At 43.4% G+C, this 26,777-nt stretch overlaps 1 protein-coding gene and 1 pseudogene across 1 annotated transcript; one reads left to right on the forward strand and one right to left on the reverse strand.

Moving 5' to 3' along the window:
* Window positions 1-855: 855 nt before the first annotated feature.
* LOC114903036 lies at window positions 856-1,640 on the forward strand (annotated as a pseudogene).
* An 18,032-nt stretch (window positions 1,641-19,672) lies between these two features.
* On the reverse strand, window positions 19,673-26,416 carry PRDM8 (PR/SET domain 8). The gene is made up of 4 exons (XM_029235881.1): window positions 26,177-26,416; window positions 23,693-23,913; window positions 22,467-22,698; window positions 19,673-22,052 (listed from the first exon to the last, which is right to left on the reverse strand). Exons 2-4 carry the CDS (start codon window positions 23,909-23,911, stop codon window positions 20,440-20,442), a joined length of 2,064 nt encoding a protein of 687 aa, XP_029091714.1. The 5' UTR covers window positions 23,912-23,913; window positions 26,177-26,416; the 3' UTR covers window positions 19,673-20,439.
* Window positions 26,417-26,777: the final 361 nt, after the last annotated feature.

The raw sequence follows: 26,777 nt of genomic DNA on the forward strand, positions 1-26,777 counted from the left end.
CTCTCATACAGAGTGAAGTACGTCAGAAAGAGAAAAACAAATACCATATGCTAACACATATATATGGAATCTAAAAAAAACAACAAAAATATGGTCATGAAGAACCTAGGGGCGAGACGGGAATAAAGACACAGACCTACCAGAGAATGGACTTGAGGATACGGGGAGGGGGAAGGGTAAGCTGTGACAAAGTGAGAGAGTGGCATGGACATATATACACTACCAAACGTAAGGTAGATAGCTAATGGGAAGCAGCCGCATAGCACAGGGAGATCAGCTCGGTGCTTTGTGACCACCTAGAGGGGTGGGATAGGGAGGGTGGGAGGGAAGGAGATGCAAGAGGGAAGAGATATGGGGATATATGCATATGTATAACTGATTCACTTTGTTATAAAGCAGAAACTAACACACCATTGTAAAGCAATTATACTCCAATAAAGATGTTTAAAAACAAGTTTTGCATTTTGAAAAAAATAAAAATTTTTATTATGAATATAAGTTGCTGAAGACACAGAACCTTGATAGTGTATCTTAAAAACAGATTTAGTAACATAATGTATTTATTTTGATTGTTTTCAAAATTTAAAAATCATAATTTCAAAAAGAGTTCATAAATTCTCTTGATATAATCTAATATATTTAAAATAAACTTTAGAGGACTTCCCTGGTGGCGCAGTGGTTAAGAATCTGCCTGCCGATTAAATTGCTGCAGGCGCTGCGGGCTGGTTGTGGGCTTTCTCCGTCTCAAGCATTCGTGAGTTAGTTCCGCCGCTCGCTCTCATCTTCTGAAGCCTAAGCCGGCTACACCTTCCTCCTTCCTTCCGCCAGCAGCCGTGTCATTGTGACTCCGCCACCATGTTCGAGGCGCGCCTGGTCCAGGGCTCCATCTTGAAGAAGGTGCTTGAGGCGCTTAAGGACCTCATCAACGAGGCCTGCTGGGACATCAGCTCGAGCGGCGTGAACCTGCAGAGCATGGACTCGTCCCATGTCTCTTTGGTGTAGCTCACCCTGCGCTCCGAGGGCTTCGACACTTACCGCTGCGACAGCAACTTGGCCATGGGCGTGAACCTCACCAGCATGTCCAAAATACTGAAATGTGCTGGCAATGAAGACATCATTACACTAAGGGCTGAAGATAATGCAGACACCTTGGCACTTGTATTTGAAGCTCCAAATCAAGAAAAGGTTTCAGACTATGAAATGAAGTTAATGGATTTAGATGTTGAACAACTTGGAATTCCAGAACAAGAGTACAGCTGTGTAGTAAAGATGCCTTCTGGTGAATTTGCACGTATATGCCGAGATCTCAGTCATATTGGAGATGCTGTTGTAATTTCCTGTGCAAAAGATGGAGTGAAATTTTCTGCAAGTGGAGAACTTGGAAATGGAAATATTAAGTTGTCACAAACGAGTAATGTTGATAAAGAAGAGGAGGCTGTTACCATAGACACAAATGAACCAGTTCAGCTAACTTTTGCACTGAGGTACCTGAATTTCTTTACAAAAGCCACTCCACTCTCTCCTACAGTAACACTCAGTATGTCTGCAGATGTACCCCTTGTTGTAGAGTATAAAATTGCTGATATGAGACATTTAAAGTATATTTGGCTCCCAAGATCGAGGATGAAGAAGGATCTTAGACATTCTTAAAATTCAAGGAAATAAAACTAAGCTCTTTGAGAACTCTTTCTGAGATGCTAGCACATACTTAAGTCTGTTTTGTCTTTGTACCTCTGAGTACATATGTAGATATTGTTTTCTGTAAATAACTTTTTTTTTCTCCATTCTACAGTTTGTTCAAAGAGTAAAGTCCAAAGTCAAATCTGGTCTTGTTAACCGAGTAATAACTTTGTCTTACCTAGGAATACTCCTTATAATTTTTATAAACAAAAGGGTTTTGACTCTAAATGCAGTTTTAAGTATTGTTTTCAATTTAAATAAAAGTCATTTGAATTTCAAGCATCACAGGACAGTGCCTTCATTTGGACCACGATGGTCCAAGTATCCTAGAGAATTCACAATTCAAGCAGCTCATGTAAATGAGCTTATTTTTTCAGTCTAGAGCAGGTTGATATGACATTAGATACAGTGATAAAAAGTATTCCAGATACAGCAGGTGACAAAGTATTTTGAGGGATTCATTTGCCAAACTTATTTTGGTATTCTGACTTAAGCTCAAGAAATGAAAAGGGGAGAGTAGAACAAATACATAATATTTTGTCAGTTTTGCTAGCAGAAACTAACACTTTACAGAAGCTTAATGTACGCAAAGTTCTGTCAGCTTTATAAGACTAGCATTGTTACAGGGCAGTGTTTCATTAGCCTAGGGAGCCTTGTACAGGAGTCTTGGAAGTTTTAGTAGATCTGATAGGTCCCAAGGAGTATGTTTGTGCAAAAATAATTTCTCTAGCGTAAGTAGCCTTTTGTGGGGACTTATTCCCTTAAAGGATGAAGGTGGCTTAGTTCCATGGATGTTGGATTCAACCAAGAAAGTGAAAAAGGCCAAGCAGTAATTGTGCTACAAGGTCACAAATTGGCATGCTGCATATTGACAATTCCTTTATTGTAGTCCTTTTTTCCGGTGTATTTTGTGTTTGGTGGATTAAGTGACAGATTTCTGTCGTACTTGCAGTGACGGTAGAACTCACTGTATCCAGTAGGTAACTATTCATTACCTTTCTGTGCGCCTGGGGTTGGAGAAGGATATTGGCTGCAAAGGGGCCTGATGGAAATTTCTGGAGTGATGAAAATATTTTATCTACATTGTGATGATGGCTCCAAGACTATATAAATCTCTCAAAACTAATCCAATTGTACTTTATCATATGTAAATTATACTTAATAAAGCTCGACATTAAAAAAAAAAAAAAGAATCTGCCTGCCAATGCAGGAGACACGGGTTCAAGCCCTGGTCCGGGAAGATCCCACATGCTGCACAGCAACTAAGCTTGTGCGCCACAACTATTGAGCCTGCGCTCTAGAGCCCATGAGCCACAGCTACTGAGCCCGTGTGCTGCAACTACTGAAGCCCGTGCTCCACGACAAGAGGAGCCACTGCAATGAGAAGCCCGTGTACTGCAACAAAGAGTAGCCCCCGCTCGAGGCAACTAGAGAAAGCCCGCCCGCAGCAACGATGACCCAATGCAGCCAAAAATAAATATAAAATAAATAAATAAATTTATTTAAAAATATAAATAAATAAAGTTTAAAAAGTACTTTTCACACATGGAATAGCGTTTTTCGGCCAAAAATGCATTTCCAGTCGGACCAGGACAGACACGGTTTAGATCTATAAGGAATGAGTGATAGGATCTCACCAGCACTTGCCTCTGTGGGCCCAGTGCTTCATTTCTTTCACCTCCCACTTTGCCAGTCAACAGCGCACCTGCAAGACTGACCCACACCACGTGCTGGTCCCTCACATTCTAAAATAAGGCTGGGGCTTCCCTGTTTGTGCAGTGGTTAAGAATCCACCTGCCAATGCAGGGGACACGGGTTCAAGCCCTGGTCCGGTAAGATCCCACATGCTGCAGAGCAACTAAGCCCGTGCACCACAACTACTGAGCCTGCGCTCTAGAGCCTGTGAGCCACAACTATTGGGCACGCACGCCACAACTACTGAAGTCCGCGCGCCTAGAGCCTGTGCTCCGCAGCAAGAGAAGCCACCGCAATGAGAAGCCCGTGCAGTGCAATAGAAATTAGCCCCCGCTCACGTCAGCTAGAGAAAGCCTGTACGCAGCAACAAAGACCCAACGCAGCCAAAAATAAATAAATTTATTTAAAAAATAAATAAAATAAGGCTGATCCACACAAAAGAATGAAATAATGTCATTTGCAGCAACATGGATGGACCTAGAGATTATCATACTAAGTGACGTAAGTCAGAAAAAGACAAATACCATATGACATCACTTACATGTGGAATCCAAAATATGACACAAATGAACTTATCTATTAAACAGAAACAGACTCACAGACATAGAGAACAGACCTGTGGTTGCCAAGGGGGATGGGGGATGGGGGAGGGATGGAGTGGGAGTTTGGGACTAGTAGATGCAAACTAGTATATATAGAATTGATAAACAGCCAGAACCTACCTACTGTATAGCACAGGGAACTATATTCAGTATCCTGTGATAAACCATAATGGAAAAGAATATGAAAAAGAATTATATATTTATAACTGAATCACTTTGCCATACAGCAGAAATTAACACAACATTGTAAATCAACTATACTCCAGTTAAAAAAGTGAGGCCGATCCTCTGCAGGGGCTCAAATCCTCTGATGAATAAGTGCCACAAACCAGCACCAGTTGTTTCCTGACTTCAGGATCTTGAAGGAAGTTCATTAAAAAGTACACGTTGGAGACAAGATGTTGATTTACAGTCGGGTGATAAAATAGTAAAAGTAGAAGAGGTTCTCACCAAGTTAAAGATGATATTTCTCTTCAAAAATCACGATATAGGGGGCCTCCCTGGTGGCGCAGTGGTTGGGAGTCCGCCTGCCGATGCAGGGAGTGCGGGTTCGTGCCCCGGTCCGGGAGGATCCCACGTGCCGCGGAGCGGCTGGGCCCGTGAGCCGTGGCCGCTGAGCCTGCGCGTCCGGAGCCTGTGCTCCACGACGGGAGAGGCCACGGCAGTGAGAGGCACCCCAAAAAAATTACGATATATTCTAATTAAAAAAAAGAAGAACCGTTTTTTCCCAAAGAGCAAAAAAAAGTTAAGATGAAATTTCTTGAATATAAAAGCAAATATATTCAGAAACTGTATTTTCAAGTAAACATAGAAATTCTGTGCAAGTTCCAAGGAGCATAGAAAATTCCTGGAATGATCATTTTACTCTTTCTAACCCAGAGAAACTGTAACTTTTGATTAGAGTTAAAAATTAATTAAAAATTAATTTCTGAAAATTTGTAAATTAGTAATCATCTTGAGGTGAGGAGATTTTTAGAAGGAGAACTTTATAGGTCTTCTTTAACTAATATAATATAGTTTTATGGGACTAATAAGATTTCAGTAACCGCTGAAAACCTCTTGTAGCTCAACCCCACACCCATTCAGAGAAATATTAAAATGGAATGGGGTGTGTAAGCTTAGTATTACTTTCATCTATTTTTCATGTTTTGTTTTTCCTTTTTACTCAATTCCTTTAGAATGAAAACTACAGAGCCACGAATTTTTCATCTTTCCTGGTTTAAATTCTTCTAGCATCCAGGTAATTTAGGAAAAAAGGAGAACTGGAAGGCTATTTAAAGAGATAGGATAATTCTTTTCCAAAGTTAAACGTAGAGATCTGAAAATATTCTATATAGAATCATCTTTTAGGGCTCTAATAGGATAATATGCTAACAAAAACCTTGCTTTTATTCTTTTTTTTTCTTTGAATACAGACTTCTTTGCGACCACTTGACAATTTGTCTCACCAGCCTATACAAGTGCTCGGAACGTGCCTTACGTGCTTAAGAAGCCAGCTTATCAAGACCTCCCATGCTGCTCACTCTGAGTCTGAGTGAGCAAACAGGTCTGGTCTGTGTGCCCTAAAGGCCAGCATTCCTGGGCTCCACCAGACCACCAGGGAAGGGAGCTCTCTGGAGTAGTGAACTTCCAGAGGAGTCTGGGGGAGTGGATTTTTACGAAAGATGTTGTGGGGAGGTAAGGAATCTATTCTGTCAAGTGGAGGAGTCCGTGGTTCAGGCTCCAGCTGTATTTGTCTTAGTTTCCCACCTGCAATTCTCAGGAAAAGAAACAGCCTGCATCCTAGGAAATCTCCTTTCATTGTTTCCCAGCAACATCCTCTTCTTTGTACACATAGAGTACCGAAGATGCCTCCCTTCATTCACAAAAGGGAGAAAACAGTTTATAAAGTTGAGTAACCCCAAGGAAATGGAAAATTCACAAAGACCTAGAAAGTGGGGTTATGAAAATAATTTTTATGCATCTAGTGCCTACTAGGTGACTTGGACTTCCAAACTTTATCTCCAGTCTTTACAACAACCTTATGTGGTCTTCAGTATTCCACTTTACAGGGGAGAAAACTGAGGTTCGGAAAAGTAAGGTGACTTGCCAACAGTACATACTGCACAGACAACTACCGAGAAGAAATGCTATGGTCTCTCTGACTCTGATACCTGTTTTTGGAGTCAGAAAACCTAGAAAAGCAAGAAAGGGCAATGGTCATTCCTTAGGTCATCAGTAGTCTCAATATCTGAGTAATCATTCTTATTAGCTGCCTAGGCAAAAATTCTGAACCCTGACTTAAGTTTTTTCCCACCAATGAACCAAAAGAAAAAAAATCTCTAAGAAGATGAAATAAAATAAAAACTTGTGACTTTTTTCAGTCCGCCTAGAAGCCAAATTCATCCACTCAAATACACAGAGGTGTTAAAAATATCATATATAAGCCCCAAATGAAGGCTCTACCTCTAAGGTAGATAGAGAAAGCCATTTAGGCAGCTTGTGTAGTCTGTCAATTAATATGCTTTACAGAGTGCAGCAACAAGAAGGCACAGAATTGTTATGATTTGAGATACTGAAAAAGAAACAAAGACTTTGAATCTCTCAGGCATTTGTTTGACTCTTAGAATAGTGGAATATTCTAGGCTGCTTGCCAAATGAATGTTTGGTTGAATATAAATAAGCTTATTATCATGCATACGTATAAATGTGCTCAATAGAACTGAGGGTTAATAAAACATTTTTCTGTTAAGCAGACCAATATTTTATCAGAAAGAACTATTGTCAGTTTTGCCTGTATTTCTGGGACATTCTTCCATCTTAACTCTCTCTGAATTCTAAGTACGAGCAGTATTTCCAAACTATTTCATTATACTACAACTTCTTTCTATCAGGAGCCATAGAAAATGCCTGGAATTTAACATGTACGACTTCAAAAATTTCTTTTCATTTATTGTCAAAAAACCTTTGACTTTTTAAACTCTGCTTCCCTGGAATGTGTATCAAATGAAAGTGCATTTGGATAATAAAAAGGAAAAAATCAATGCAGTCAAAGCAAAGTTACCTTACAAAGTACCCATTCCATGAGTCTGTACTTAGGATACCTTCTTTAGTTGAAATGGAATATTTTAATAATAGATTCCTAGAGCGGGAATCATCTCATTATTTCATATGTTCTTTAGTACTCTTCCACTACAGTGCAGGGGAAAATGCTATCTTAAAGAGAATAATAATGGTAATCAGTTGACAGATGTATCTGTTCAAGGAACAGATATATTAAATTATGTTGAAATTTAAGTCATAGATCAATCTGCTAGTTTTTTTCAAACCTATAGAGACTGCTTCCCTAATGACATGTGTCATGATCTTTAATTTGTCCTTGTCACATCCAACCATTGTTTCAAGCATGCAGTATACCCCTCTCTCATATTTTATTGCTGAAACTACCTACGTAACTGAGAAATTTGATGATATATAACAGGCTGGTGACATTGATAATGAAAGTGATGTGAAGCAGCCATGTAATCTGATAGAATAAAGAGTATTTCACACTATTAACTGAAATTTTTACCTCTGAAACTAGGTGGATCTGGTTATTCATATAGAAAAAGCAATAGAGGAGAAACAGTTATGCGTTCTAAGAAGACAGGTAGTTTCTAGCTACATATTTGAGACTTAGAACATTATTTTTCTTCAGTTTTGCTTGTTTGAAAATAGAATAGGTAAAATGGGCAAAAAGTATCACAATATGCACCTAAGAATCAATTATTACTAAAGAGAACACACAAAAAGAGTCTCTAGGAAGAAAAACTGAGACACTAGAGTCTTCTCTGTTCTCAGCTGTCAGAAGCAACTTTCTGTGACTTTATTAGAATAAATGTACCCTGGAAAATTAGCCATTTCTCTCTCTTTTGTTCCTTTTCCTTTCTTGCCTCTGTTGGGGGGTGAGGGTGGGACAGAAAAAGGGACAAGTAAGGGAAGTTACTAGAAATAATACAATTAGCATTCCCTAGGGCCTTATCTCTGGATAAAGCATCGAACAGAAGTTTGATATCAATCTTTCCTATGTCTTCTAACTATTTTCTTAATGCTCATGTAAATGCAGTTTCTCACAATTAATTATTTAAAGGTTGAGTGATTATAGCAAACTACCTATCTGTAGTATTTCACGACACCTACTAACTTAGCATGCTTCCTTATTTCCTATAGACATAATGACATTTGCACATTAAATCCATCCTATTTGAAAGGGAAAGACTTCTACCTTAATGCTGTACAGCAAGAAATTGTATCCAACAATTTGAGCCAAAACAATTTGATAACTTAAGCTCCCTGAATTACATCACCTGAAATAGGACCCTTTCCGAGGGCATACACATAGTAGGGTTAACTAATTAAGGATTGTGACACTCTTGTTACGTACCAAGGGCTATTAAAAGGGAAGCATCTTTAAACTCTCCTTTCCTTCCCTGGCCTATGGTAAGAAAGACCTACAGAATTACCAAGTAATTAATATTATCCTTCATGCTTATTAAAGGTCAGCAACAGTAAATCAGTTACTAGCAACTTCCTAAAAGTTTAGGACAGGAAACAATAAAGGATGCTATATCAAAACAGAAGCTGCAAGGATAACTTAGCTGCATAGAATGTAATTGTTGAAGTTAAAATTAGCCAGGTCATCTTACTCTTATGGAAAAAAAAAACCCTGGGAACCTGGCAACCAAATAAATAGATAGGAACTTCATTCCCATTAATAAGCTTCTTTCAGTTTTGTGCTGAAACATTACTCCAAAGACATACACCTATTAACTCACCAACACTGGTTCCTAAACCAAGTTTGGGTACTCTCCTAATTATTAAAAAGACCGTGACCTTAATAACTATAAGCATGTATTATAGATATATAATCTGAACATATTAGAATTGAAAATGTCTAATAAATCATGTAGTTCAACCCCAGTTTTTTAGATGAGGAAACAGTCCAGAGCTGTGACTTGCCCAAGCTCAGTCAGCTATATTTACGTTGGTTGTTTACTATATTACTGACTTTTGTGGGTGGTAAATATTTAATATTTAGTTGTAAATTCTTTTGTCACTTTAGCTAAATATCTTTGATAAAGATTAAGTTCAACTTTATCAAGCAGCATATACTACATGTGTATGAGAAGTTGCTAAATAAAAGTAAAGAATATATAAAAGTCAAAGGTGGTATTGCAGCTAAACATGGAAGACATCCTTTCATTAACAAAGCGTAATTATTCATGATCAAAAAACATTTTAAAACATTTCTTGTACTAACCATTTTGTAGTTTAAACCTAAATTACAACCAGATGATTCTGCCTATTTTCCACTAGGTGGCAATATATCTTTTTCTTTACAGTCTAAATTTGTTTTTCCAGGGTATGATGAAAATTACTTTTTTTGAGTAGTTTTCCTTTTTAGTTGACCCAACTGAAATTAAGACTAAAGAAACCTTAAAAAAGAGGCATAAGGAATTAAAGATGTATTAAGATAGGGAACAGGGTTGTCTTATAAAACCCAGAATTAAAATTAATAAATTTCGCTTCACACATGCTCATAATTAAAATTTACATTAAATTTACATGATCACATTAAAAATTTGGTAGTGATTTATTTTTTAATTGAAATCAGGTTTGTTATTTATTGTTAGTAGCAAAAAGCACTGAAAATTTTCTTAGTCCTGTTTAAAACATCATCCTCAAGATTAGGTCATAGCTTTCACTTATTTCCATAGCCTACCTTCCATCAAGATTTTGAAAAAAAAACTTATTAAATCACTTGTGTGTGTGTGTGTGTGTGTGTGTGTGTGTGTGTGTTTAGTTTGTGTCCATACTAGATATAAGTTGGTTCTGAATGAATAATAAGACAAATCCTATTTTCTTTAAAGTCAGATAAGTTTCAGAAAACTTAGACTAATATATTAGCTTTCAAGGGCTACCATAACAAAACAGCGCAAACTGGGGGTCTTATACAGCAGACATTTCTTTTCTCTCAATTCTGGAGGCTAGAAGTCTAAGATCAAGGTGTTGGCAGGGTTGGTTTCTTCAGAGGTTTCTTTCCACGACTCGCAGATGGCAGCCTTCTCCTTGTGTCCTCTCATGGTTGAACGTCTGTGTTGTGTGTGTTCTAATCTCCTCTTCTTACAAGGCCACCAGTCATATGGGATTAGAATCCACCCATATGACCCTATTTTACTTTAATTACCTCTTTAAAGGCTCTATCTGCAAATATAGTCACATTCTGAAGTACTAAGGGTTAGGACTTCAACATATGAATTTAAGGGGGGAACACAATTCAGACCATAACAACGAGTAAGTCTGTATACACAGAATGCCCCATTTTCTAAACTGAGGTATTGTGGTAGAACCAAAAATCCTAGATTGAAAGTCCAAGTTCTAGAGCTAAGGAAAGACCTTAGAGATTACCTAATCCACTGATTATTGACCCTTGCCACACAGAAGAACTTTTAAAGCACACCAATGCCTGTTCCCAGACCCAGATATTCTGATGAATTAATTTGCAGTGGGACCAGTCATGAGTATTTTGAAAAAACTTCCCAATCATTTCTGAGACCTGAGTAGAGAATCACTGATTTTAGACAAATATTTCTCAAAGGCGGTTAGAGAATCACCCAGAGGGTTTATTAAAATGCAAATTCCTACACATGGGCCATTGCTGTCTTCATTCTGAATCTCCAGAAATGGAGCCATGTCTTTTTTATCAGGTGCCCTAGTAATTATTATGAACCCAAAAGTCTGAGAAGCTCTGATCTAGTCTAACCCTCTCATTTTACAGGTAAAAAGGTTGAGGCTTGGTAAAGTTAGTTCATCCAAGGTCACACAGCTAGAGAACGGCAGAACAAGGAGGAGATTAGATGTTAGATCTGAAATCTAATCTAACTTTTAGCAGGATTCTCTGTTCTAATATAGCACTGTGTGGACATTAAAACGATCTTGTAGCTCTGGTCCCAGTATTAGACTGCATCTACCCTTGAATTCAGGCGTGTCCTGACAAACTTAGAAGCCCAATAGGGCAGGCTCATTACAGTTATATTTCCATTAAAAATGCATTCCAGGGCTTCCCTGATGGCACAGTGGTTGAGAGTCCGCCTGCCGATGCAGGGGACATGGGTTCGTGCCCCGGGCCGGGAAGATCCCACATGCCGTGGAGCGGCTGGGCCCATGAGCCATGGCCGCTGAGCCTGCGTGTCCAGAGCCTGTGTTCCGAAATGGGAGAGGCCGCAGCAGTGAGAGGCCCGCGGCAGTGAGAGGCCCTCATACCGCAAAAAAAAAAAAAAAAAAGAGCCTGTATTGTGTTCAGTGACAATGGGCAACATCAGAACTGATGGGTTATTGTGAATACTGCATTCCTCCTCCACCGTGCTGCCAGGCTTTGCTGGCCACCTCCTCAGATTTAGGCCTGAGTCCTAGGTAGAAGCTGTAGTAACGAGTTAGCAAATTCAGGGAGATGAAGCCAATGGTGGAGACTGTTTCCCTGGCACCAGTAGCTTCTGCAGCAGGAGTCGTTGGCTTAGAATCACTCACCATTAGAAACGGCAGCCTCTGTGCGGGCATCAGAAGAGAAGCAGCAGTGGTTGATTGGTCATCTGGAACAGGGAGCAAACAGGTAGCTCAAGAGATTTTCAATTCTGCTGCTATTACCTATCCAAAATCCATGGGTAAAGAGGGCTTTTAGGAGCTTGGGGTCAGAGTATGAGTTGGTGCAGGCTGTGAACACACATATACAAGTAAGTTGTGACATGATTTTAGAAAACCTAATGTATCGAAATCCAACAAATAAAAATTAAACCCCTCAGCAGGTGATGATCCAAGAACAGTTAAAAGTTTTTCCATAAAGATTTAGCTTAAAGGTTTTCTTTAACAGAGGCTTTCTTATGCATTTATATTGTTTTGTTGTTCAAAGTGACCAAGACTTGAGTGAGAAAAGAACAGCAAAATGTAGACATGTTATGAAACACCGGAAATGGAAAAAAATCGATCTGAAACAAAGATAGAGCATCACTGAAGAGTTTTTTTAAATTTAATGTATATTCATAGCACTATAATTCAATTTAGCCTCAGTATTTCAGAAACAGAGCAATTTTCTAGACTGAGGACGCACACATTTTACTTTAAGTTTCTATAGGGCTGGTTGCTGTTCTAACCCCTGCACTGTATTTCTCAAAGTGTGCATCGAGAACCACCTGCTCTAGAATCACCTAATGACTATTTAAAATGCAAGATTCTGGGCCCCTCATGAGATCTACTCAATTTTTGGAGGTGAGTTTGAGAATCTGCATTTTTAACAGCTACATAGGTGATGTAGAGATTTCCCTCTCTCTCTCTAGGGCCTCTTTAATCCCAAAGATATTACTTTTCCTCTGCTCTGGGAGCTCTTAATAACTCTTTAATAGAACAGTAATGATAGAAATGATAGCTCTTTCTATCATTTCTGATGAAAATTTCTGAGAATGTGAGTTTCTGGGAATTACTTTCTTTTGGAGCTGTTCTCTCACTGAGTCAATGAAATTGTGAACTTGTTACAGAAGTCCTCTTTTTCTCAGTATCTTTACCTGATTTTCCAGTTGACTATGCTCCTGGGTCCCTGAACAGGCTGTTGTAAAGAACCGATATGACACGGACTCAGAAACTGTACATATTAAACTTTAAGTTTCTTCTCCTGAAATGTGTTCAAAGGAAAGCCACCATCCCAGAAAAGAGAAATTTGTGTTATCTGAAATCCCAGGTTCCTGTTTTTGAGCTGCTATAAAATTGCCTTAATACCAAAATAGATGTATTTTGAATATTTAAAGGATTTAAGAAATTCAGATGTGAGCTGCTGGCAATCTTGTAACTTGATGAAACTTGTCTTACCATGCTATTATCTTTACTATGCGTGGAATTAGATTTTTGAAAGGTAGGTTTTCTAAATATCTCCCTGGTTTTAAGTTTAGACATGTTTGCAAGCTTAATAAACACTTTCAAGTGCAGTCTCAAAATCAAAGATCTCTGATTTGAAAGCAGTCTTAGGCATTATCACCCCCAAAGAGAAGTACCTCTGCATACCAATGTCTCATCTTTCCTTAGATTGTTCCAAAATTAGAAATGAAGCCCCAAAAAGCAAACGGAGGAAAAAATACCTTCAAGTCAATTCAAATTTTTTTCTTCCTGTTTATTCATAATGGTGGGAATTTTCTCTACCATCTCTTTGCTGGAGGGGAAAGGACTAAGGGAGATCTAATAAAGCCATAAGGCAGAGGTAACTGAGGATGAGAGGTTCTGAGATGGAATTCAGAGAGCACATTAAATGTCCATGAAGATAAACTTCATGGCATTCACTATTTACCTCTATCCAGCCCTGCTAAAGCAAATAGTTTAACTTACACTCTCTCCAAAAGGATTTTAATGGAGAAGTCTGATTTACCCCTCTTTCTAGGAGGGACCCTGCAGTAATATTTCCTCCTTTTTTTTTTTTCCTCCACCTCCATTTTGGACCCCCTGAACCTAGAGAATCCTATGGATACTAAGATTTTTCTAACTGCATGATTTGCATCATTTTGGGGGCTGGGTGTCGCTGTTTGGCTATGTTTTTCTTTTTCAAAGACCCAGTGAAATCTTGCCAGAGGGGAAAACAGATCTTACTTCGTTTGTTTGTCTGGGGGGAAAAAAGTCATCAAATGCATTTTTTTTTTTTTTAAGTTGCACGCTTCACCAAAAAAGTTACTAAATACTGAAAAGTCTACTTTGAGTTCTACAAGCAATAGTGTAACACCGGCACACCCAGCTGAGATGAATCCCCAGAGAAAAGTGTAATCATGCTACATTTTCCCAGATTCCAAAGAAGATTCCCCCAAAGAAGATGTGCTCTGGGTTGCTGGTCAAGGGTGTGCCTGTTTTCTGGATTTCTCCTCTGAAACCCACAGTCCAGCTTTTCTCCAGAAAAAGAAAAGGGGGGGGCTGGGATGAAAGAAATTTGGAATTGGTGGCTAGACATCTGAAAAGAAGTGAAGGGACAAAGAACTGATAGAGTTAGTTACTTTTCTCCTATGATTTTTTCTTCCAAATCTCATTCCTGTTCTTGGTTTACAAAGGCTCTTAATATTTCCCTGAAGAATTTACTCCCTGGAAGATTTGGGAAAGAGAAGAAGATAGTGTAGTTACTCTTCAAATCTCCATTATAAAGGAGGGGAAATGTACAATAAAATAATGCATTCTAGCTCAAGGTCCATTTAAAGACACTAAAAAACGTGAGCTGGAGTCAGAGCCCCCTTCTAATGACATTGACTCATTTTTTAGTATCATTCATGGATCCCCATGATCTGCAGACCCAGAGTTGTCTTCATTAAGCACTGAGACATCTTTCTAAGCAAGATGCCCTTTGTTACATGGTACTCAGGAAGAGAAATGGGCTACTCTTCTACATTTTGATCATCTTTTCTACAGCAAGGCAAATTATAGCTAGGACTCCTCTTATAGCCCATTTCATTCTTAGTGTTTTGATTGCATATAAGTTTTAAGTGCCGGGAACACATGGTACTCATAGTTTAAGATTATTCTAACTAAGGCAATTAAAACTACATATCCCTGGATGGCTTGCTTGATTTTATTTCTCAGATATTTTTTTCAGTGACCCTTCTGTAAGTTTGGGACATAAGGAAGAAGCATTGAGTAGTTAAATACACATCCACAAAATCAAACCAGTTGTTACTCCCACCTGTGCTTAAAAATGAGCAAAGATCATTAAAGAAAGTCAAGACCACAGAAGATTTCTTATAGTGGTTCCTGAGGATTTCTTATAGAGGTTCCTGACCACCTGAGGAAGATAAGTTGAGGCTAAAAGTATATCTCTTTCACCAACTGCGAAGTCAATCGTGTATAATAGTATCAAAGCTTCTACATGAACGATTTTATTTGCTTTTCAAGACACATCTGTGTGATAAACCCACAGGTAGTATTATTCACAAGTTCAAGTAAAGTAAACTGAGACACATAGATGGAAGGGTCACAAAATTCGGGCAGGCTTTCGGACTTAGAAGCCACTATTCTTTCCATTACATTCTGGTATTGCATCTCAGCTTTCTGTTCCAAGATGACAGCCATACCAACAACACAATCCTAAAACTTGATGGAGTGGGACCCTTAGGAGGTTTCCTCCTGGGTAGGTTGTGAGAATTAAACCAGGTCAACATATGAAAAGTACTTAGAATAGTGTCTACCAGTTCTGTGTCTATGTGTGTACTAAAATGGATATGTACATTTGTATATGTGAATACATATATGTGCACATAATATATACATATATGTGTAAATATATACTATGTGTGCAAACATGCATACATATATATTCCAGTACACACACACACATAACTTGAAAAGGGATAAGTAAATAACAATTATCATAACCAGGTTAGCTATTCAAGTAGAACACCTTACCAGACCTCTAAACCTAGAGAGTTTTTAAAAAGAACTTTTTATAAGAACTTTTACTTCAGGTTCTTCATCCTCTAGTCCTGGAGAATAGACATGTTTCTAAAAAGTTTTAAGTCCAATTTAAAATAAGAAAAGCAAAATTTGCCTTAGGAATAGGATCTGTGAAGCAGAGAGCCAGAGAGTGCCCCTTCTGCCCGCCCAGCCAGATTATGGAGCCAGCAGGCACTCAGGTCCACCGGCCTAACACTTATGTTTCTGCCTCATCATTCTAGGCTTCATGGCCCACCTGTCAACTAAAACGCATTTGGAAGAGGAAAAGGAGGTGGCCCAGCTTCTCACCCATCCCCAGTTCAGTTTCTGGGCTGAACTGGGAATGGTGTGAGGTATTTCTACACCCCCTGGAGGTATTTTTGCACCTTCAAGGGACGACAATATTTCCAAGCAAGGCCAAAAGCACATCAGTTCAAAAGTCAGGACGGCTGCTTCCTCTCCTTGGAGGAACTGTTCAAGAAGCGACACACATGTGGGGGGCGGTGTTGGGGGGGCTGTCTGGGTGGGTACTGGCATTTGCCCATCTCTTTGAAAACCCGGGTAGGGTGTGCAGTAGTCCTCAATGCCCAGTAAATTGACAGTGCAGTCTCCCGTTGGTCTGGTGAGACTGTCATAGGAGTTAGTTGCCTGAATGATTGAGAATCAGCAAAGAGGGGTTTCCTAATAAAACTCCAGGAAAGATCTCAAATCTCCAGAAGTACTTAAGAGACGGAAAAGAGCGTGGAAGTCAGGAGGGATCGAGGGAAGGGGAAACGGGAGATACCACAGAATAAGCTAACCGATTGCAGAATATGGAATTGGGCAAGGGGAGAAAAAAGAAATCTAAAGCCTTTTTTAGATTTGCGCGTGGATCCTCGGTCGCCGCGCTTGCCCGCGCTAGGTCGGTCGGTCGGCGATGATTCGCTTACGCGCCGAGTCTCCGCGCCACCGAGGGCTGAGGGCTGCCACAGACCTGGGCTTGTGCGCCTCCCTAAGGGCATCTGCCCGGGGCCCTGCAGACCAGTCGTGGACTCCTCCACCCGAGCCGGCTGCACGGTCCTAGCGGGCGGAAGGGAGTCTGGGCCGATCATGGACACGGATGGAGAAAGAGAGGAGAAGCCCCTGACTCACGAGGCGAGGCCGCTTTGGGGCCCTCGGAGTCGGGGGAGTAGGGCGTGCACTTCCTGGTCGTTTTCTGGGTATGACTTGTCCCGGGTGTCCCAGGTTTCCGCGCTGGGGGTCACGCTCACTGGACAGGGCGCCTAAAGAGATAAGCTGCGGGGAGGGCAAACTTAATAGAGGACGGAAAGCGGGCGGTGCACAGCGGTTCAGAGACGGGAGTGGGATGGAGAAATGCGCCATGCCGCTGGACCCCTGTCCCTTCACCTCCACCGAGGCGCCCGACTGCGGCGGCAGCGGCAGCACGTGCTCGAAACGGGCTGGCCCGCGGGCGCGAAGGCTACACAAGGTCCTCTGGGCCTCGGAGAGCCACAGAGCCTAGGAGTGGGCCCAGGACCTTGGGAACTTTCCCAGGTGGGTCCGGTTTCGGTCTCGGCTCTCCAGCGCCTGCGAACAGGTGCAGAGATGTGCGTGCATTCTTTCCCCAACCCTCCGGTTTCCGCACGCCTGTACGCGTCAGCTACACTCTGCAAGCTCATCTTGGGAAAATAAAGGCGTCCCCCCTCCCACTCGCAAACGCCCAAAGAGGAGAGGGGTTCGCAATCCGCGCAGAGAGCACGCTTGGAGATAGCAGACGCTAGGCGCCGGGTCAATCTCAAGCATTCTGCCCCTGACTGGGACACAGCAAATGCTGGTGCGGCAGCCGCTTGAGCTGCCTTTTCCCCAGTCTTCGGGACGTGCGATTTCGGCAGGCACTCGGAGCTCAGGCCCCCAGCCTGGACTTCACGGCACCAGCCTGCTCCAAGCCTGCATGACCCTGTGACCTTGCTTGCTCCGCAGCTGGGTGCAGACACTTGCGCCTACGGCTTCAGCCAGCAACCTCAGCTAGCTTGGCAGATGAGTGGGGTTATGGGATTTTAGAAACTCTCATTTGACAAAGTTAAGATACATCCAAAAGCTTGAAAATGCAACATTAAAATAAAACATTTCGCAGTTTGTCTTGGCTGAAGGCAAAACTAGCTTTGGGCACCCTTCCCCTACTGCTTCCAGCCAAAGAAAGTCTTGTAAGCAGACTGGTCAGCAAAACTGCCCAGCCCTAAAGTGTCTGCCATTAACACACCTACCTGGATTGCCTGGGCATTAGCTCAGCCAAGGCTCGGCTTTCTTCCTGATTGTGTGATTAAATTAATGACCATATAAAGGAAAACACAGGGGGAGCTCAAAATTGTCTACATGCGTTCTTCAAAAAATAAGATTCTACACTATGGGGAAGTCTTTTTCAAAAAGCAGTATTTACTTACTGTTTCTGTAGACCTAAGTTCATCTTTGAATCCCCAACATGTAATAAAACTAGTGAAAGGAAGATTCTGGAAGGATGGGACAGAAACAAAGGGGCATTCCAGGGTTTTTGTTTGTTATTTGGTTTTTGTTTTTAAGTTAGGCCCTAGGCAACCTGGGTTGGTTGGTTGGTTTTTAAGAAACTTTTGCTCTAGAGATCCACTAGTGTTCCAGGCATGGACAATTTAGTCAGCCTCTCAGGCATAGTGGTTTAAGGATCTCTTGCGGCCCACCTTCCATTTACCTCCAAATATCTTTCTCACTTCTTGCCATCAAATTTACTCCAAAGCAATCTTGGCCTTTTCTCTAGAAAGCCTCCTTTAGATTTAATTGGAGCCTATTAGACCATTAGAAAAAACAATTCTCCAGTGCCAGAAGTGCTTTAAAGATAGCAGAACCTGTCTCACTCATTGTACAGATAAGAAAACCAAAATGCAGGTAAATTAATGATACCAATAATGATGCAAGGTCATACTCGTCATGCAGAGAAGAGTTAGAACGGGAATTTTGGACTGTTCTTTCTTCTCATCACACTTTGCTGGGGATTAGTGTTTCAGATCACCTAACTGTTGCCTAGGAAAAGTGAGATCAGGCCTCAAAGAAATGTAGCACAAAAAGTACTTGGATAATCTTAAGAAAGTCAACCTGCTTTTTCCACCAATCACACTATGGATACATCTCTTTGCCTTACCCCTGGTCTTTACCTGCCTAATGGTAACTTGTTATGTAGTCCTCTTAAGATAATGAAGGTTTCAAAATCCTTTTAGGGAAAACCATCGAAGGCCTGCAATAAGACCTTGTGCAAGTTTCACATTTCAGAACTTTTCACAAATATCCTTCTTCTGACATAGGGGAGGGTTGGCAAGATGTGAAGGAAGGAACTACAAATGGGAAAGAACACCTCTTGTGATAGATAAAACAGTGTAATATTGGTTTCTAGAGCACCTATGGAGTGACTCTGAAGATGTCCATGGATTAAGTACAAGCTACCCTAAGACCTAAAGGATCATCATTCATTTGGTTTTGCATCTAATGGTTTCTGGACGTACCACATACACCTACATACATACGCTCTGGTTCAGAACTGTTGTCACTATATGAAGAGTACAGAGGGACATTTCATAAGACAAAGGGCAGGGAGAGGAGGAAAGTTCTCAAGGTCTTCTGTATTGTAATGCTCCAGGGCTAGTTTTTTTCCAGAGGCTGTGCAGCTGTTCAAGTCTGTGCAGGGAAAACTGGGCCAATACATACACTACCATGGCCATTTCACCTCGGTTTCTAAAGAAGCTCTCCATAGAGTCTCTTAATGGGTAATGACAGAAAGCTGAAGGGTTCTAGAGCACAAGATACTCTTCCATGTAAGCATCACTAGTAGAACCTAAAGTGGGCTTTTCACCTGGTGTCCCTGATCCAGGTCTGAAAATTATTTGTCTTTGGCCACTTGTGAAAATGCTAGTTATCCTGCTGCTGAAAAGAATGATGACATCCCAGGCACAGGTTAGCTTCATGGCAGGCATCTTTGTTTAGATGATTTGTCCTTTGATCAAGAAGCTCAACACTCTCCAGATAAAGATTTTCCAAATAATAATCAGACTTTGTCTTCTCACTTTTAGGCTCAAAACTGGCTTAGAGTAAATAATACAAGTAGGGTAGGGTTTATCGTTCCTCTGTTCTGCAGTTTCTTCCCCTCCTTTTCGGGCACTCAATGAAAATATATGGTATATACTCAGAGTGTAGCCCTTAGCTACAAAAAACATTTTAAAACACCTTCCCAATAATTGCTTTGAAGAAAATAGTCATTTATTGTCAAAGCATCCAACATATCCAGATAATCTATATAAAGTTTAATAAATCTTTCCAGGGATAAAAGAAACACATAACTATTCAGACTCCATTTCACTGGCACAAAATTACACTTTGTATTAAAAGGAAATACATATTTACATAATGATGACATTCTTCATTGAAGTCCATAATCATTTCATGATACATGCACTTCCCCCTGGAAACTTAAATTGAATGGTGACCCTCTTTTTATTTGTTTTGCTTATTTTTGTAGGAACACAAACTGTAATCGAGATGCAGAAAGCATCTCACCCTCCTCCTTTACTTTATATCTAAAATAAATTTTGCCCTTACATATTATTCCATCTAAATCGTAAGTGCTTAATAATTTAAGTAGAAACGTATGACAAATGCATCAATATGTTGCAATATATGACATTTTTAAAAATGTACTTTGTTTTGAGGAAAGTGAAAATACGTGCATTCAAAAGAAAACCTCTTAAACACCCCACCCAATCAAAAATCCACCATCTTGTCTCGTGTGTGTGTGTGTGTGTGTGTGTGTGTGTGTGTAGTGTAGGTCACGGGTAAGCACTTGGATGTAAAGGTTGGGGGAGGCAGAGCACGTGTGTGAGTGTGTGTGTGTGTGTCTGGGTGCGATGTTTCAGGTCACAAGGAGGTGGTGGATGTCCTCGTGTGTTTGCTCCTGCAAGGCTCGACTGTGCGTGTGCGCGCGTGGAAAGCTGGAGTCCTTTCCGTGTCAATTATGCGAAGTCATGTGCCTGGAGAGGTGGTGGCGCTCCCTGAAGGACTCATTGCAAATGGGGCACTTGAGTTTCTCCTCCCGTCTTCGTTTCACCAAGGGCTCCATGGCGTACTCCTTTTTGTGATGCGACCTCATGTGGTACACCAGGTCGGAGGTCATGCGGAAGGAGGCATTGCACTTGGCGCACCAGTTCTGCGCGGGCAGACACAGAGAGGTGAAGGAGGGCGGCAGCAGCGTGAGCGCCGAGGGCAGCTGCAACTGCAGGGGCCCCGCGGCCGCAGCCGCCGCGGCCGCCGCGGCGGCGGAGCTCTTGGGCCAGAAGGCGGTGGCGTAGAGGAAGGGGCTCTGTTTGGGCAGCCCGCCGCCTCCACCACCACCGCCGCTCGGCAGAGACCCGCAACCTCCGTTCAGGTCCGCAGCTCCTTGGAGCTTCACGGCCAGAGGATCGGAGGCGGCGGGGTACAGTCTGGTGGGGCCCACACCGTCTCCGGGGTGGCAGGGCTCGAGCGCGCTCAGCTTCTGGCCCAGCACCAGCGGGGACAGCTGCGAGAAGGAGCGCGCCGGCTGTGAGAAGGCGCTTTTGCGCTCGTCCGACGCTGCGCCCTGGCCGCCGCCCGCCCCGCCCGCGGCCCCAGCGCCTGCACCGCCCCCTGCGCCGTTGCCGCCCGCACCGCCCAGCTGCTGCACTGAGGTGAAGGCGCTGCCCCGCGCCGGGCTGCCGCCCTCCAGCCGGCCGGGCAGCGCTCCCCCGGGCCGCGGGGCCAGCAGCTTCTCGGAGCCAGCCGGCGACGCGGCCACGGGCGTGGAGGAGCCGCCGCCGCCCGCGTCCTGCTCCTCGGCGGCCATGCTCCCGCCGTCGGCGGCCGCCTCCTCCTGCACACCGGCCGCTCGGGCCGCCTTCTTCACCTCCACGAAGGCGCTGCGCTTCGCCTCGCCTGTCTCCGGGCTGGGCGGCGCGAACAGGCGGCTGTTCTCTTCCAGGCCGAAGTAGCTGCCCGAGGCGCGGTACTGTTGGGGCGTGCACACCAGGTCCTCCTTGGAGGCGGGCGGGGGCCGCTCGGCGAAGCGGCCCCGGCCCGCCACCAGCCCCGCGCCGCCGCCGCCGCCCTCCGCCGCCTCCTCCGGGAATTTCCTCTTCCCTTTGCCCACGCCCGCGGCGTTGCCGTCGGGACTCAGCTCCGCCCCCTGGTGGTCGCTGCAGCCGCTGAGGCTCCTCACTGGGGAGCAGCTGCTGGCTCCCCCGGAGTTCTCCAGCTCCCGCGCCAAGTTGTGAAAGTCCGTGGACGGCTTCGCGCTGCTGCCGCCGCCGCCCGCCGCAGGCGGGTTACCGCCCTCGGGGGAGGGGGCCGGGTAGTGGTGGACCGGGCCGGCTTTGCAGAACTTGGGGCTGGGACCCAAGGGTGCCTCCTGCGGCTGCGGCGGCTGCTGGTCCTTGCCGCCGCCGCCGCCCCCGTGATCCTTGGTGCCCACGCCGCTGCCTTGCTCCTCTCGGGGGCTCACATCAACGCTGTGAAGTCTCTTGGGGCAGCGGAAGCGCAGATGCGCCACATAGGGAAACTCAAACTGGAAACGTTGGCTGCATTCCAGGCATGTGTAAGGGGACGACCCTGCTTAGTGAGCAAACACCACATACACACAATTGCGCGCGCGCGCGCACACACACACACACACACACACACACCACATGATTACTCAGCATCGTCTCTAGGCCAGTTTGCCATCACCCCCTTCACAAAGCCACCTTCGCTTCTCAGGGCCTGAGTGCCTGAGTACAGAACATCGTGAAAGACCCGATCTAACTTTCCCTCATGATTTGAGGGGAGTGCAGTCATTAAGCCAAGCGTGCCCCGAGTTATCCTCACCTAGCTGTCCCAGCTTCATTCCGGACTATATCTCAGAAGCTCCCTATGAGGCACTCCAAGGGAGGAAAGGCGCGCCGAGGCGCCAGAGTGAGCCCCGCCGCTCCCTGCGTCGCTCCCCCGCTAGCTAAGGGCCCAGACGCAGGTCGAGAGCCAACCTACCATTCATTTTGCTGTGGGATCTAGAGGGGCAGAGCAAGAGTAACTCAGTCAGTTCTTTCCCGTACCAAACTAATAACTCCTCATCTTTGGCAATCCTGCGGAGAGAGCGGTAAAACAGCTGTCCGTTTTTTATGTAGGCTTCAAGGTTCTGCTCTTCTTTATCTCTGGCTGATTGGACCAAACGCAGCCACATCAGACCTTCTGAGGAACCATTCGCCGCTGAGGTGTCTACCTACAGTTTAGAAAAAAGAAAGAATACAAGAAGGAAGGGGATGAGGGAGGGAAACTCTTGTGAGAGAATGAAGCCACAGGAGCCAGGGCCATTTCCTCTGTTATTCTTTCCCAAAGAATTATCTGAGGTCAAGCTTCCAAAAACTTGACCCGAGTTAACAGCCATCCTCATGTTTGTGGCCAGCAGGCAAGATAATGTTCCTAGAAAGCTGCATCAATTATGTAGATTATTTAAGTCATCGTATATTGGTTGAACACCAAATTAGCAAATTTCTTCTTACAATTCAAATTAGTGTTAACCTCTTGAGAATTGATTGCTAAATTATATCACGTTGCAAAAGTATGGGGAATTTTCTTTGTTTTAGAAGTAAAAAGCAGGCTTAGGTTTTAAAAATTATTCTGTGGCATTCACTCATCTTCCTAATTTTGGCTTAAACAATTAATAGTTCTTTGTAAAGAAAGAATAGGAAGTGAGAGGACTTTTCACACTCAAACATATGACTTTAATGATGTTTCATTGTCAAAACATTAACATTTTTATTTAAATACAAACTCTAGGCACTAGCTAGCTTAACCAGAAAGAGTAATATTCCAGGGAACAAGAGGCCTCTGGGATTGGAAGGCAAATGCACCCAATATTTATAATAAAAGTACTTATAGCAAGTACTTAGTATGCAAATAGCCTCAACCCTAGTGAAACCTCCCAAAATGTTAAGGAAGTGGTGTTCATCTCCAGGAAAGCCCAGAATTGAGGCACTGATTTAGACATATCTGGCATTCAAAATCAATTTTTGTCACTTATTTTGGAAAACCAGTTGACAATACTTCTGAGTTTAATTTTCCTTTTCTAATTTTTGGTGTGTAAAATAGAATGGCACGTATCATTGCATTTTCTACATTCAGAACCTGTCTCAGCTTGCCATTAGAATGATTCTTAGTCCATTTTCAAAAGGATATTACCTTCATAACCCTACACAGCATCGGCCAAGACTTACCCGGAAGATATAAGGGACCGTTCTCTTGTCGGTGGACTTGAGAGCTATGAAAGCTATGCTGTCGTACAGGGAAGTATGGCTCAGGACGCAGGGACCGAATATAGCATTCTCAGGGATGTCGCAGGTGGTGTAAACGCTGGTAAAAATATCTGTCAGACATTGTTGGACAGCTTTGGCATCTCCATCCCAGATGCCTCTCTGGATGCCCGAATCCTCCATCACTGAAGACAGATACACAGGACAATTGAAACGAGTTACATTACTCCTTTTGCCTCTATGAATCCAGGCAGAACGTTTTGACTACTAGACAGATTTTTCTTGAATTTGCCTGGTTTTTGCATCGCTCTTATTTCAAAAATAAAGCCAATGGCAGATTAAATCTGGCATATTACAAAGATGCCAATGAAGAGTACTTTCTTTTCCTTTAAAAATTATTAAAAAAACTTGTGATGGGGAGCTCAGAGTGGACTGACTGCTAGAGAGAAAGAAAAACTGGGCTAGGAAAGAGAAGATCGCTTTTTTCATTACCTTGGGGGAGGATGGGGGGAGGGAGAAAGAAGGGAAGAACAATAGGATTTTTTACTAGCCTATAGACTTTCCAGACTGAGAGAAACTTCTAACCCTTGGGAGAAAGCTCCTCTCTTCTACTCTTATGTATTGAACTGGGTGCCAGGGAGCTGATTTTATTCTATTTTTTCTTCCAAAGAGGGGAGCAGCATTTGCGAGCAGGCGGAGACAGCAGAGCATGGCGAATGGATTTCAAGTAGAGTGTCAGGGCCACTGATTCCATGTCAGCTAACCTTTCTCTGCAGCCTACAAGAGGGGACGTGTGTCTGCTCATTTCCATAATCCAACACTGTCCCTCTGAGGGCTTTAATTAAAAGCAGCAAGCGGAGGTAATTATTTTTTTCTCGACACGCTTATTTATGGATGAGGGTGAATCCCAGTTACCTTGTTATACAAGGGGGTGGATAGAGTCGCATGTGCCTCATGAAGTGTGCAGGTATAAGGCAGGACTGAAGGGTCCCCAGTCTGAAATACCGCGTGTGTAATGATTGGTGAATGCTCACTCCCCCAGATAGGACCTTGTCTGGGCAAGAGGGGGCAGCCCCGCTTGAGTAGACCTCGGTGGGCTCTCCAGCTGTTTAATCCGCAGTAATTCAGAAAGTGATGCCCCGATGGAGAGCTCTCTATTATTAAGCTGTCATAAGGAGACATTTTCCTTTCTTTGCCACTGGACACCCCCACACACACAAGACTTATCATTAAACAAACAAACAAAACATATTTAAATTTTAAAGTGGCTTTAAACTAACTGCATTGTTTACTCTTTCTGACTGATTAAGAGATTCCTCCAAGTTGTTTTTTTTCCCTAATAACGTCTCCATAGGCAGTTATTTAAGTATATTTTGTACAATTTAAGTAGCAGGAAAGGGAAACCTAATTCTTTTCCTCAGAAGCTGTTCTTCATGGAATAATATTAGTCATGTTCATTTTTATCTTAATGTCTATTAACCAATTAATCTTGCAAATGTGATTACAAGGTAGTGCTTTTATTTATTTTTTTTCTTTCCAGCTAACAGAGAATGAAACTTTGGTCAGCCTCTTTTCCATTCACTCTGCTGCATCCCCCAAATGTCAAGTATGGGCTGTATATGCCAGGCAGGAATAAGAGAAATTATCCATACAGTAGAAACTTACTTTATTATGCTACAGCATCTATCCCTGGGCATTTTACCCAACACAAGGTAGCCCTTCTGATTCCAACTGCAAATTTAAATACATTTTAAAAAATCCCTCAGAATCTCTCAGAACCTCCTTTTCAACGGAATCCTATTCTCTCCTTTTCAATTTCCTCAATTCAGCGTTTTATGCTCCAATTTTTCTCTTCCATTTAAAAGTCTCTTTCACACAAGCGTTTCATTGTGCCGAGAGGTCGCCCCGTCACTTCGGGCAACAGCAGGGACCAATCATTAAAATGCAGTTCTACCTAACAATACGGTGAAAAGATCCTCGCTACGCCGCGCTAATAGGGGTTCGCGTCGCCACGGCGGCCGCCACGAGCCTCGAGTCGGTCACAATACAGCTGGGCGAGAGCCTGGGCTCTGCCGCCCGCGCGCGGTCGCCTTTGCCACCTAACCTTTCACAGTTCTGCATCCTCCTCTAAGCCCGGGTTCTCAGACGCCCGGGGGATCCTCCCAGAGCCCGCTGGGCTCGCCGAAAGCCGTCGCTGCCGCCGGCCGCTCGCCCTCCCCCGTAGGCAGGCATTGTCTGGCGGCCGCGCGCTCCCCAGTCGCTGGCTTCTTCGCCAAAGGGCTCTCCACCCCTCCTCCCTTTGTATAACCCTATTGGCAGTAGAGATCCCGTCAATAATTATCCCCCCCCTTTCTGGATAATGAGAAGACGGCGGACAAAATGTTCCACTCTCCCCACCAAACCTGCCTTCCTCCCATCCTCCTCTCCCATCAATGCAAATAGGCTTACCAGGAATAAGGTCAGGATCAAATTGCCCAAATAAGGCCACCTGGAACCGGGAGATGCAATCGAGTGTTTCTTTCGCCTACTGTATCAATGTATTTCCATGTCAAGAGGTGTTGGTGTTGCTGTCTTGTAGGCTCTGCCTAAAGAGAGGAGAGAGAGATGGAGAGACGTGGAGAGAGAAATGAGGGGAGAGTGAGAGAGAGAGAGAGAGAGAGTTGTACAGATGGACCCGATGCAGTGACTGACTGGCACGCAGACACACACTTTTTGTTTGCTGCACATAATCTGCCCAGTGACGCGTGACAGCCCACGTCCCCTCCCTTTAACTCTTTGCTGGTCTGGGCGCTCCCTACGGCGGCGCCGCCTGCCTGGAAACCTCTCCGGCCTGCCCTCGCCCCGCAGCCCCGAGCGCTTTCGCCAAGTGGCAACGCCTCTCCGAGCGCGGCCCGGCCCGCCTCCTCCTAAAGCCTCGGCCCTCTGAGAGTGGTGGTGGTGGTGGTGGGAATCAGTTTTGGGGTCGGAAAAGGAAGTACCAAAAGACCTGGAGAGGGCCTTTTCCCGTTTCGCTTGGCACCTGGAGAACCTCTGGCAGACAGCTGGCCAC

This window comes from Monodon monoceros, unplaced genomic scaffold (genome assembly GCF_005190385.1).
Source record: "Monodon monoceros isolate NGI ecotype Baffin Bay Population unplaced genomic scaffold, NGI_Narwhal_1 Super_Scaffold_20, whole genome shotgun sequence".
Lineage (NCBI taxonomy): Eukaryota > Metazoa > Chordata > Mammalia > Artiodactyla > Monodontidae > Monodon > Monodon monoceros.

Bases quoted from the DNA above. Each gene is read 5' to 3' on its own strand.
- PRDM8 (XM_029235881.1), bottom strand. From the start codon at position 23,911: ATGGAGGATTCGGGCATCCAGAGAGGCATCTGGGATGGAGATGCCAAA. The intron at 22,699-23,692 runs GTAAGTCTTGGC...TCTAAACTGTAG, and splicing joins CGGTCCCTTATATCTTCCGG to GTAGACACCTCAGCGGCGAA. The intron at 22,053-22,466 runs GTAGGTTGGCTC...CTCACTAAGCAG, and splicing joins ATCCCACAGCAAAATGAATG to GGTCGTCCCCTTACACATGC.